General features: G+C 45.7%; 1 protein-coding gene across 3 annotated transcripts; it reads left to right on the forward strand.

The window, feature by feature from the left end:
• Positions 1–68: 68 nt before the first annotated feature.
• Positions 69–5,519, forward strand: C7H3orf62 (chromosome 7 C3orf62 homolog). Of its 3 annotated transcripts, none has more exons than XM_036192690.1 (4): positions 69–89; positions 626–1,033; positions 2,936–3,027; positions 4,978–5,519. In XM_036192690.1, exons 2-4 carry the CDS (start codon positions 630–632, stop codon positions 5,241–5,243), a joined length of 762 nt encoding a protein of 253 aa, XP_036048583.1. In that variant the 5' UTR covers positions 69–89; positions 626–629; the 3' UTR covers positions 5,244–5,519. The 3 variants fall into 3 exon arrangements, with proteins under 3 accessions (XP_036048583.1, XP_036048582.1, XP_036048581.1); XM_036192689.1 differs by lacking the exon at positions 69–89 and adding an exon at positions 133–373; XM_036192688.1 differs by lacking the exon at positions 69–89 and having other exon boundaries at positions 133–1,033.
• Positions 5,520–13,837: the final 8,318 nt, after the last annotated feature.

Genomic DNA, 13,837 nt, shown 5'->3' on the forward strand with positions numbered 1-13,837 from the left:
GCCCGTGGTGATGACGCATGCGTTTAATCCCAGCACTCGGGAGGCAGAGGCGGCCGATCTCTGAGTTCAAGGCCAGCCTGGTCTGCAAAGTGAGCTCCAGGACAGCCAGGGCGACACAGAGAAACCTGTCTCGGAAGACAACCCTGCCCCCCCCCCCCATACGTTTTCAGTGATAGCTCCTTCCAGGGCGAGTCCCTCCCTTACCCTGCCCCTTACTCCCGTCCGCTCACAGGCCCCTCCCCAGCCGGCCTTTGTTGCCCCTGTGGCCATGTGAGTCTTGTCCGACCTTTAACCCAGTCCGCGAGGGTTCGAGTTGCTGGTCTTGGCACGTGAGCGCAGCGACCGTTGGTCACTGTTGCGCGGCCACGGCTGGGTGAGGACGCAGCGGCCCTTCCGGCCTAAAGGGCCCTAGTTTGGGGACCGTGGGAAGGGCCTGGGCGGCGACCAGCTGAGGAAGCTGGGGGGGGGGGGGCGACCCGGGCCTTGCCCCGCGATCTGGATGATGCGGTGTAACGGTAGATCAAACTCGAAATCGGGGTTGAATCTCAGCCTTTGTATAGCATCATTGTTGCGTTGCTCTGTGCATTTCCAGTTATTAAATAATAAAAGGCATGGTCGCTTTTAGGGAAATGTCTGAGAAACTACGAAGATGCAGAAAGGAGCTGACTGCAGCCATAGACCGAGCCTTTGAAGGAGTCAGGCATTCCCAGGAGTGCACGGGCCCGCAGAGGTCGGACGCCGCCGCCGCCTCGCTAGCCTCCCTGCCGGTGCACAGACTGCCCTGCAGAAACCCACAGGCTGCGTGTCCCTCGGCTGCCCCCTGCGCTGGTGCCTCCTGTTCTCCTGAGAATGAGAATCCCGTCCCTGCGCCACACCATGTCCCAGTTAATACAAAACCCCTTCCATTATACCCCAAAAGAAAACCTCTGACCAGCAAGGAGAATGTGTTGATGCACTCTTCCATTTTGGCCCGTGAAAGACAGTTTTGGAGAGCTGCGGGAGATGGGGAAAACTGGAGGAAAGAAAGTTTAAGGTGATTCTAATTTGATAGCTTAATAGCATCAATTAGGAAAAATTGTTTCTTAAAAAAAAAGTTGAATATCACGGATTTGATTCATTCCTAAGCTAGCTTTCTCTTGGAAGTGCTAAGAATATATAGGGAATTATGTTCATCAGAATCTGACCCAACAGACAGTTATGTTTTGTTGTGTTTAGGTTAAAACATGGTTGATAACCCTAGATATCCAAACACTCATGAAAATAAAAGGGTAATCAATGTTAAATAATTAGTGTTAAATAGTTATTTTTAAATTTTTGGGTGGTGTTGATTGAACCGCATGCATGCTACACCAGGCAAGCATTCTACCACTGATCTATAAGCCTTAGCAATGTTTTCTTTATGCTTTGAGGGGTTTCCTAATTTGTATTTTATACGTGTGGATGTTTTGCCTGAAAGCATGTCTATGTACCACATGCATTCCCCCAGTGCCTGCAGAGGCCAGAAAGCTAAGGCATTGTATCCCCTGGAACTAGAATTACTAACAGCTGTCATGTAGGTGCTGTATATCTGGAAGAGCAGGCAGTGCTCTTAACTGATGAGCATCTCCAGCCGCCGTTTTTTGGTTGTTTTTTTTTTCTAATTTTTAAAAATTGTTAGTATGTAGATGCTTGTATGTGGTTTGAGTGTAGGCATAGGTATGCCTATGGAAGTCAAAGGAAAAACTTCAGGAGCTGATTTTCTCCACTGTAGGTTCAGGGATCCAACTCAAGTTGTCACGTTTCCATTTGCATTACTGAGTCATTTTGCCAGCCTGCTTTTTTTAAGACAGTCTAAAGTAGACCATCTGGCTTTCAACTCCTGTATACTGAGGGTGACTTTGAACTCAGATCTCTAAGTCCCAAGTGCAGGGATTACAGGCATGAGCCTGTCCTGAGTGATCTGATCTAAACCCAAACACAACGTTTGGCTGCAGAAACAGTCTTCTGTATTCAGAGCCAGGGCACTAGCCTTTACCTTCCTTTGCCCACACTTAGATCCATGGCTAGGCCCTACTTCCTGATTCATCTTTATCTTTGTTTCAGCCAGGCTGAGGTGACAGAGGCAGGTAGATCTCTGTGAGTTTGAGGCCAGCCTGGGCTACAGAGTCAGTTCCAGGACAGCCAAGGCACACAGAGAAATTCTGTCTCGAAAAACAAAACCAAAACAACTTTTGACTATCTCCTTTAGACCTACTAAGTAACTACAAACTGCCTCACAGCAGGTACCTTGACTTAGAGCTGGGCTGATTGTATGTGATATAAGTTAGATATGTGGCCATCTTGCCTATCCCAAAGTTAAGGAATTGAGAAGCCATTTAACTGCAAATATATGTGATGGTTTCATAAACATTAATGCAGCCTGTAGTGGAATGGGTCATTATGATGTTGCTATTGGTTTCCATTGATTTAGTTAGCAGTTTCTGGTTATTCTCATAGCATAAAAAGGAGTCACCAGTAAATTTTAGTCTTAGCTGGGCATGGTGGCATGTCCTGAATACTCAGGAGCTAGAAGCAGGAGATCTCTGAATTTGAGGCCACCCCAGTTTACATAGTAAGTTCCAGGCCAGCCAGGGCTACATAGTGAGACTGTCTTAAAACAACAGGAGCTGGAGAGATGACTCATAGGTTAAAAGCACTGACTGCTCTTCTAGAGGTCCTGAGTTCAATTCCCAGCAACCACATGGTAGCTCACAACCATCTGTAATGAGATCTGGTGCCCTCTTCTGGCTTGTAGGTAAACATGCAGACAGAACACTATACATAATAAATCTTAAAAGCAACAAGAAAATACCAAACCAGTTGCATTTTAGATTATCTGAAGTTTTTTAATATTTTCCTGAAAGAATGTCTAATTCCCCATCTTCTTCCCTTCCCCCACACCTAATCTGAACTGCAGGAAGGATATGGAGAGAGACTTAAAAGTTGACTCAAATATGCTGCTCAGCAATTCTAGCCAAGAGGTCACAAAGGATCTGCTAGATATGATTGGTAAGTAAAGAGCTGGGCCATCCTTTCCTTGGCCCTTCACACAGGCCAGGAGTCCACACATTTCGTTTGGTAAATTTAGTTTGCTCACAACAGACTCTGTAGAGAACAGTGAAATAATCAATACTGCCCCTTTCGTCAGTGAACAGCTAACCTAGTGAGGTCACAGGTCAAACAGATCACTACCTAAGTATCTTCTAATGGATCTGGGGTCCCTGAAGGAAGAGATAGCAGCCTCCAAGCCTTAGTGCTTAAATGTAGAGCTGAAGGAAATGGGGTACAGGCCTAAGGAAGAATAGAGAATAAATTCCACCCAGCATGGAAAACAACAATAGTGGAAGAAATCTTTCTTGTAGCTGAGTGGGGTGGCACCTACCTTTAACCTCAGCACTTGGAAGGCAGAGGCATGCAGATTAGTATGAATGTGAGGCCAGCCAAGGCTTCAGAATGAGACACTGTTGAAAAGAATAAAATCTTTCTAGAAGTAGCTACTTAGCATAGTACTATATGTCCCATTGGTTTCCCTTTTCAAATACTTGTGTTATTTTTAGTTATGCATATGGCCTGTGTATCTTAAGTGTGGGTATGTGTATGTGAGTGTGGGTCCCTCAAAGGCCCCCCTCTAGGGCAAGAATTACAGGTGGTTGTGAGTCACCAGGCATGGGTAGCAGGAACTCTAAACCTAGGTCCTTTGCAAGAGCAGTAAGTGCTTTTAACTACTGAGGCATCTCTCAGTCCCCCTCCAAGACAGGATTTCTATGTGTAACTTGCCTCTGCCTCCTAAGTGCTGGGATTAAAGGTGTGTGTCACCACCATGCAGCTCAATTTTTCTTTAAAAAAATTTTCTTAATTAATCTAGGCACAATTTAAAGATTATGTATATGAGTGTTTTGCCTGCATTTATATATGTGCACCATGTGTGTATGCCTTGTGCCCATAGAGGCCAGAAGAGAGTGTTGGCATTCCCTGGAACTGGAATTCCACGTGGGTGCTAGGCACCAAACTGTGTCTTTCTTCTACAATAGCAAGTTCTCTTACACTGAGCTATCTCTTCTAGCCCCTACCCACCTCACCCCACTTTTGTTATTTTTGTTTTGTTTGGAGACTCCCTAGGGCTGTGCCAAGCTGCTGCTGCTGCTTCAGACACTGGCTGGGTAGGCCAGGCTGATCTCAAACTTGTAATCTTCCTGCTTGACCTGATTACTAGGATTCATGCACCACCACACCCAGTAGTTAAGACATTTATCCTACACACGTTCTGTATCTGTATGTTCTCTGAACTGTGTGTCCTATTTCTAAATAAGTCCTATTGCACAGTGGACCAGCAGCTCCTGGTTAAGGGATACAGAGCCTCAGGCATTGCCAGAAACTGTTGACTGGAAGAATCTCCAAGTTAGAAAGGACTTGAGGGAGAGCTAATGAAGTTAGAGCTAATGAAGTTGGGCCCCAAACCTCTCTGGAACTTTGGAGGACTGAGTGTCCTCTCAGAGCCCCAAGAGATAAACTGAAGTCATCGCTACTTCTGCCCATCACCAGTCAGTGTTCTGATTACCCTGAAGACCTGCTTTTCAGCCATCTTGTCATCCCCACAGGTCAGGGGTTTCTATGAGAGCCTGAACCAGCATGTTCCATTCATACCATCCTTGGGAATGGAGGATAATTGGGGCTGGATGAATTGTGGGTTGTAAAAGGAAGGTATCAGGCCAACCTTATACTGCTGCTCACTTGTGTGTGCGAGGACAGGACACACACAAGTTCTGCACAGTCTCTAAAATGTTTACCATTTATGGTTTGTGTGTCTACTTGCTTGCTAGCTTGTGGTAGTAGGTATCAAGCTAGACGAAGGTTCTTTTACGAGTTACATTAGTTTTATGTTTTTTAACTTACGCCTGAAATGTTCTCAGAAATGTCTATAAAGGACTATAAAGCTAAATGTCCTTTTGTTGTTTTAAGACCATACAAGTATCCGAACTATTGAAGAACTGGCTGGAAAACTAGAATTTGAAAACGAATTGAATCGTGTGTGTGGACGCTGCCAAGATTCACCCCTCAAGGAGGAGGCCTGGGCCCTGCTTGTGGACGAGAGCCCTCGGAAGGCTTTGGATGCTGACCCTGGTAGCCTCAAGCAGGCTTTTGATGACCAAAATATTGTTGAGACTGTTCTGGACCTGGAGGAGGACTACAACTTGATGACCTCTTTTAAATACCAAATAGAGTAAGGAGAGTTCATTGTCAATAGCCTCAATGGTTCTCAGAAGCCAGTCTACCAGGGGTTGGCATATCCTGAATTGCCATATCCTGTTTAGTTCCTGCTGAATCCCAGAGCTGAGAGCCTGGGATTTAATATTCTATTATTTTGAAATGTTTGGAGTTTTTTTGACTTGACATTTTTTAAAGTGTGTTTTTGGTTGGTGTTCAATATATACAATACAAACCTTGGTAGGTTGTGCCTCTGCTCTTTCTCCTCGTATTCTTTTATACATACCCCTGGAACAGTATGGGAACTGTCACCAGGATGGATTTGTCACCTGAGACTAGCCACCACAGGTAAGCTCAGCTCAGAAGAGTCAGTCAGACTGAAGTTTGGCTTTGGCCCTCCCCTACCTGTGTACTCTGCTCTCCTCACACACTTTGCACACAGGGAGCCCTATTTCCTGTGTCCAGGTTTTCTTCATGTCCTGATTTACCTCCTTTAATTCCCTATTCCTACCCTACCCAGGGCAATGCAGATCTGCGTGAATCAGTTTCTGGTAGGATTCCAGGCTGTCTCATTTAGGACCTAATATATCCTCCACAGCCATGTGGACCCCTGCTGAGGGGGGCAGGTAGGGGGAAATCATTACAGGTTTACCTCTCCATCATCACACCTGAACCACATCATCCCACCATAAGTAGTTCTATAGCAAAGACCATGCTGAGCCAAGACAGAGGAGGGACCAGGCCATTGCCCTCCTGAGGTCGGCATAGCCAAAACAAAGCACAAAAGCATAGTAGCAGGCAAGATGACTCAGAGAGGGTGTCATTTAATTATTTTTTAAAAGATTTATGTATATGAGTGTTCTGTCTTCCTCTGGGTCTGTACAACAGAAGAGGGAATCAGATCCTATTATAGATGGTTGTGAGCTACCATGTGGGTGCTGGGGAATTGAACTCAGGACCTCTGGAAGAGCAGCCAGTGCTCCTAACCACTGAGCCACCTCTCCAGCCCTCATTCAATTATTTTAATCTTGGGTTTGGCTCAGTGGTACTCGACTGGTATATGCAGTAACATATCACTTATCATTCACGCCATCATTGTGTTGGCAGTCTCTCAACACACCTAGCAACTTTGTCAAATGCACCCGTGATGAGTGTTCACTGGTTTCCATCAGGGATGGTCACTGGCATTGCCTGCCTGAGCAAAAGAAAAGGAAGTCTAGCCAATCTGCCTGCCTCTGTCTCACAAAGTGTGCACCAGCAGACCCCGCAGATATAGAGGTAGAACTTAATTCCTGCCTTACCTCTTACCCCATCATCACCCTTAAGGATGAACTAGACTCGGTTACTCTTCTTTTTAAGACTTTTGTTTGTTTGTTTCTCTGTTGCTCTGTCTGTCCTGTATCTTGCTCTGTAGACCAGGCTGGCCTCAAACTAACAGAGATCTGCCTGCTGGGATTAATTAGTTAATTAATCCTGAGTGCTGGGATTAAAGGCAAGTGCCAACACCATCCAGCCAGACTTGGTTACTCTTATCTACAAACTAAAGAAAAGCTGTAAATGTAGAGAGGAGAAACCTGCAGACCTGACAATCAGGAGACATCTCATCACCAGCAGCGCCATGTGGACGTTAGAACAAGACCACAGGTGACGGCGGTGCATCCAGGACCCACAGAACTTAGGAGACCAAGGCAGGAGAATGGCAAGTTCAGAGAGCAGCCTGGTCTATATAGTGAGGCTCTTCTCAAAAGTGAGAAGGAGGAGGGCTGGAGCGATGTTGAGAGTACTCACCCTTTCCACAGGGCCTCAGCTTTGTTCTCAGCACCCATGAAGAGAAGCTCACAACTGCTCCACCTCCAGCTCCAGGGGATCCACTGTCCTCTTCTGGTTTCCTCTGGCACTTGTACTTATGTGACATATACTCAAACATACATACATATAAAAGCCAAGATCCTTCAAATAAAATAAATGTAAAACCTTAAAATGTAGATGTGGTGGCTAACGCCTGTAATCTAACACTGGGGGTTGAAATGAGGATTAGAAGTTCACAATCATCCTCAACAACAACACAATGCAGTGGTTCTCAACCTGTGGGTTCCACCCTTTGGGATCAAAGGACCCTTTCACAGGGTCGCCTAAGACCATCAGAAAATACAGATATTTACATTACAATTCATAACAGTAGCAAAATTACAGTTATGAAGTAGCAACAAAGTAATCTTATGGTTGGGGATCATCACCCCATGAACTGTATTATAAGGTCACAGCATTGAGAAGGTGGAGAACCACTGCCATAGTATGTTCAAGGCCAACCTGAAAAAAAGTGCTTCATATCTGTGATATGCTTACAAAATCCAAAGTTGTCAGTCTATAACCAAGAGGCAATGTTAGACAAACCCAGACAGGATATTCTAGGATCCCTGGCCAGAATTTCAGGATTGTCAAGGTCACAAAAAACTAAAGATTCAAAACCTCTCACCAACAGGACTAAGAAGAAACAGTGCCTAAGAAACATGTGAACCCTGGACTGTATGCTTGAGTGGTAAGGGGTGTTTCCATGAGTGAAATCTATATGAAGGCTGGTGTTTAATGTATTGATACTAGTTTCCTGGCTTTGACAAATACTTCAGTTATACACCAACACTGGGAAAGCTGGGCAGGGTTTATACATGCTCACTATATTTGAAGTTTTGTGTGAATCTAAAGTTATTCCAAAATTTAATATTTTAAAATGCAATTAACTGGGGCTGGAGAGATGGCTCAGCGGTTAAAAGCACTGGCTGCCCTTCCAGAGATCCTGAGTTAATTCCCAGCACCCACATGGTAATAGGATCTGATGACCTTTTCTGGCATGCAGAGCATTCTTACATAAAATATAAATAAATTTTTTAAAAATACGGGCTGGACAGACTTTGTTGACTACCATGGGAGGCCTTACCCACTCTGAGGAGTGGATGGGGGCAGAGTGGGAGGGAGGTGAGGAGGTGGGAGAAAGGGAGGGAAGGGGAACTGGGGTTGGTATGTAAAATGGAAAAACATTTTAATAAATAAACACTTAATACTAAAGTATGGGCTGGAGGGGTTGGGGATTTAGCTCAGTGGTAGAGCACTTGCCTAGCAAGCGCAAGGCCCTGGGTTCGATCCTCAGCTCCAAAAAAAATACAGGCTGGAGAGATGGCTCAGTGGTTAAGAGTACTGACTGCTCTTTCAGAGGTCCTGAGTTCAATTCCCAGCAACCACAAGGTAGTTCACAACCATCTGTAATAAGATCTGGTACCCTCTTCTGGCATGCAAGGATACGTGCATACAGAACACTGTATACATAATAAATAAATAAATTTTAAAAAATGCAATCAACTCCCAGCTTTTTTTGAAATGTATAAGCTAAATTTGTCCAGTCTGGTCTACAGAGTGAGTTCCAGGACAGTCAGGGCTACACAGAGAAACCCTGTCTTAAAAAAAACAAAAAAAGGAAAACAAAACTGTAGGGAAGCATCAAAGGGGATTACAGTGGTTTTAAATAATATTTTATATTTTTGCCAGACAGCGGTGGCGCACGCCTTTAACCCCAGCACTCAGGAGGCAGACGCAGGCGGATTTCTGAGTTCGAGGCCAGCCTGGGCTACAGATCGAGTTCCAGGGCAACCAGGGCTACACAAAGAAATCAAAGTGTGTGTGTGTGTGTGTCTGCAAATCAACCCCCAAGCTCAGACACACTAGGCAAGCATTTCTCAGTGAGCTTCACCTCCAGCCCTGAGATGTTTGTTCTAAATCCCCACCTCCATCAATGAACCATGGGTATTTGTCACTAGGTGCCTGTCTGTCACCAACTGTCACAGTTTGTGAGAACTGAAAGGATGGATTCTAGGGCCACACAGGACTCCTGTAGGACCCGTCCTGAGAGTGCTAGATACTCAGGCTGGTTGTCCTGTCTCACAAGACAGGGTCCCAGTTGAATTCACTGGTCAGTGTGTGGCTGCATGCAGGGCTTTGAAGGGGAGGTGGTTGCAGTGAATGAGGACAGGACCCTGACTATGGAACACTTTGAAGTCACAGGTTTGTTTTTGTTTTTGCTTATGGTGGAGATTAGCCCTTGGGAATGTGGGCCTAATACAAGGAGAGGATAGATAATTCAGGCTCACTCTGGCCAGACAGGTAGGTACATTTTGGTTTTGTTTTACCAAGGCTTTGTGTGTGTAAAAATATCATCTAAATGAGAGCTATTCTTCCTCACTAGTAGAAACAGATGTTTGGCAAAGTAGGCAAGCCCCAAGTCTTTGACATGCTAGCCCTAGATTACTCAGGTTGGCACACAGACCTCCTCACCTGTTTACTTTGCTCACTGATGTGCCCTTAATAGCCCTTCCTGCCTCTGTCCTCTGCTGGGCTCCGTGGGGAGGAGGAGGAATTGTTTTTCAGGAATTTGCTGGAGAGGATATAGGAGCCTAGAACACAGCATTTCATAAAAAACTAAAGGCTTTCAGGGTCCAAAGGCATTCATGGTGCATGACACTTGGCCCTGGTCATGTTGGAGAAACTTGAAAATGTTTGACGTCATTCAGTTCCATCCCCCGCAGTTCATCTTGGCACGCCAAACAATCGCTGAATTGTTTCCGTGGAAACACCAAACTGCAATTTGGATTACCGGAATCAAAATAGAAACAAGGCAAATTCAAGAATAAATAGGAGCAGTGGAACCTGCTGGCTGCAAACTGCAAATCCAAATCACAGCATAAGACATATGAGAAGCTGGGTCATTATCACCCTTATGATTTCAGGTTCTAAAGCTGCATCCCACCAAGATGTTAAAGCCAAAGCTTTAGAAGTAGACTGGTGGAATCTGAGATAGTCAGGCAAGAGCTAGTCTGCAGATGTTCCTAGAACAAAAGGCTGGAGGCTAGAGGCTTAGGTTAAACAGCAGGGGAAGGCAGGCCAGGCAGGGGCAGAGCCTGTTGTCAGAGCTGAAATGCTGACACCACCCTCAGCCAACAGCATGGCAGTGCTCCCCACACTCCCAACCACAGCTGCCCCTGGCTACAGAGATCTAGTTCAAGACCCTGCACTTGACACCTGTCATGTGTCAGGGCACTCCTATGAGCATGCCTTTGTACCTGTGCCTGGGAGTGAGTTCCATCGGGCACTTGAAATCTGTCTTACCATCTCTTGTTCTCAGTGTAGAATAAAAGGACCAGCCAAAGAATACACTCTGTCAGACCAACAGTACAAAAACCAACCTATCCCAGAGCAGGAAAACCTACGAATTCCTGAACACAAAACCAACCAATCCCTGGTCACAAAATCCAACCTATCTTTAAGCTTGTCCAAGATCAGGGATTGAAATCCAACCAATTCCCACCCAGAAAATCTCCACCCTGGAAAAACTCTGCCCCTAAGAAGCTCTACATATAAGCTTTGAGCCTGTTCAGTTTGCTGTGGCCTTTTTCCATCTTGGTAGAGTGGCTGTCATCCTGGATTCTTCCCTCCCAGTAAATGTCTTGAATGGGGTTTGGGTGAGACCTTCTTTCACCAGAATAGAGCAGAGCAGAGCAGAGAAGAAACTGAACACTTTCCCTGGGGAAACCCTCCCCTGCAGGAGCAGAGTTGTTGGATTGGGGAAACCTTTCCCTGGAGCAGGGCTGTAAGCTGCTACATTTTGTTTGTTTATTTTTAGAGACAGGGTTTCTCCATGTAGTTTTGGTACCTTTCCTGGATTTTTAGACCAGGCTGGCCTCGAACTCACAGAGATCAGCCTGCCTCTGCCTACCGAGTGCTGGTACTAAAGGCGTGCGCCACCACTGCCTGGCACGGCTAACATTTATGGTGACTTTGTGGTATTCCTCGGCTTCCGACTCAGGACCCCTTTCCATCCAAGCTGCACTGCTTAACACTCAGAATCCCCCAACTTAGGGACAGGACAGTGATTTCCTGTCCTACTTTCCCCAACTCCTTGGCCTTCTTTTGGGCTTTCCCATTTCAACCTCAGAGAAGATTCCAGAAGAATCAAGAGAACAGGAAGGAAACAGGCAGTTTGGCTGGGGTGAGGTGGGTGTACTTCACGTTCACACCCAGAAACAAGCTGGTAGGGTGTTACAGGCATCCTGACACAGATGTAATTGTAAGATATTAATGTTCAAGGAGGACCGATGAAGGTCTGTGAAAAGGGACATCTAAGACCCACGTGGCACTTCTCTGAGGCACAGAAGCTTAATATCGCAGGGGTAAGAGTCATGGAAATAGGGGGCTTCAGAAGTCGTTTACCCAACTGCTGAGAGCTGCTGAAAAGACTGTCATCCCAGATCTTGTAAGGTTCTGGCAGTTTTTCTCCTTGGTGTGGGAGAACATTAATATTTTAGGCTCCAATTAAGTATTTATAGAAGGAACAAAGTTTTACTCGGGAAATGTATTTGACAATGGATCCAAGTCCCAGTGTGGAAAGACTCTCTGCCCTAGGCTGTCTGGAAAATGTATGGTAAAGAGTTTTGGCCTCTGACTTAAAAAACACCTAAACTACAAACCTATCCAGGCAACTGTTTTCTGGGCACACTGGGTGAAGGAAGAGCTGCTAGGAATTGTCTGAGAGAGAAGTAGTCAAGAGCAGAAGCCTTTTGGAGCTTCTGAAGCAACAGGCGGAAGGCGGCAAAAGGATCTCTTTCTCAAGTCTCAAGGCAGGGCTTTTGTGTGTGTGTGTGTGGGGGGGTTGATTTTGGATTTTCAAGACAAACAGAATTTCTCTGTGTAGCCCTGGCTGTCCTGAAACTCAATCTGTAGACCAGGCTGGCCTTGAAATCAGAGATACACCTGCCTCTGCCTCCTAGTCCTGGGATTAAAGGCGTGCATCACCACACCTGGCTTAAAACAGGGTTTTTAAAAAGCTATTTGCCTAAAAATGCAGCCTCTACCCCAGTAAGTACCAAGTCAAACACTTTCCTGTGTGCTGGGGACACAAGGACAAGGCATGTGTTGTTCTTACTTCTGGAGTTTATAACTCTCATCAAGGCAAGTGATATAAGAACACTAACTCAGCTACATGAGTGTGAGATAAAACAGAGCAGAAGAATGAATGGCCCTCAGAGCTCACACGGTTCTGGCAGGTGAAGACCAGCCCCGCCCCCAAGTAAAAGGGCCATTTTGCCAGTGATATGGATGCTATGTAAATTGATGCTGGCCTGTCAGGCAATTAAGTGCTGTTGTGAGCTTCATTTCCATCCTGGAGTAAGCGAGGGTGGAGCACTCAACAGGCTCTCTGCCCGCCCACCCCTAGACCTCCCACTACATCCGCCCCTGTGTAGCTACATACAGCTCTAGGAGCATCTGAAGAGCTAAAAATGTGTGTTCCAGGGACGTGCTTGAGACTGTGTCATGCTCACCAAGTCTGGCAGCAACAAAAAAAAAGTATTAAGCCACAGGAATAAACTAAGAAACAGAGTACGCTTGCCTGACGACTGCCAAAGACAGGCAGTGTCTTGAGTTTCCCACTCAGTCTATAAACCAGCCCGCTCATGGAACACTGAATCACAAAGTGAAGGACTGCTGAAGACTAGAGCATCTTTGGCATTTTACAGTAAGACGGTTCAAGAAGGGCTCAGTCATTAACACTAACTGAAAAACACAGTAAATTCACAGGATCTCAACTTTGAATAAAAATATTAAAAAAACATCAACAAAGATAAAAATAAAGTATAACAACTACTACACTGTTCACCAGAAACCAGGTCCTTTGGTCTTGAAGCTTCCTTCCATGGTTTGGTGAGCAACAATAGTCTGGGAAGGGCTGGAAGGAGCCTTCTGGGTAGTGGGGCTGCAGCTTCTCATACCTCTGTGCACAGACAATGGAGCCCAGCAGGGGCTGCAATGGAGGCTTCAGACGGAGAGTAAATAGCCAGCCAGCCTATATGGTCCACAGGAAGATGAGGCCAGCACAGCCTGAGGCAGAATCCAAGCTTGAAGTAAGTTGGCCTAAAAGAAGACGGCTGTGACTGTCCACATATGTGGGAGGTCCAGGCTACAAAGGCCCTTGGTCTGGAAATAAGAGAACAGTCCGGCACCCTGCCAATGGTATCATAGGTAGATTCAAGTCCTACAGAATTTTAGGGGAACACACTCCTGAAAGAAAGGAATCAAGAGTCACTTCTTTCTATAAATAGCAGTTTAGTCTCCGGTGGCTGGAAACTGGCTTAGAAATGGGTAATTCTAGGAAACCACTCATTCCATGAAGCTTCTCCCTAACTGACTTCCTTCACTACCCCTTTTCTGTTCCTTCCTCCCTGCCTCTCTCTCTCTTTTGAGATGCAGTATCACCACGTAGACTGGGCTGGCACTGAACCTGGGTCCTATTGTTCCAACCCCCCTGAATTACAAGTATGTGCCACCACACCCAGAGATTTAGTTGTTTGTTGTTTTTCTTTTTCCACTTTGCACATGTGGTGTGTGGGTGCACATGCATGTGGAAGCTGAAGTTGATTTTAGGAGTCATCCTCAATCAATCACCTATATTACTGAGGTAGGATCTCTTAAACAAAACTCACAGATACGGCTAGTTTTGTTAGCCAGCTTGTTCTGTCTCCACCTTCCAAGGCTGGAATTACAGATGGGCTGACTCACCTATACAGCATTTTTA

The sequence above is a fragment of the Onychomys torridus genome, chromosome 7 (assembly GCF_903995425.1).
Source record: "Onychomys torridus chromosome 7, mOncTor1.1, whole genome shotgun sequence".
In the NCBI taxonomy this organism is placed as follows: Eukaryota; Metazoa; Chordata; class Mammalia; order Rodentia; family Cricetidae; genus Onychomys; species Onychomys torridus.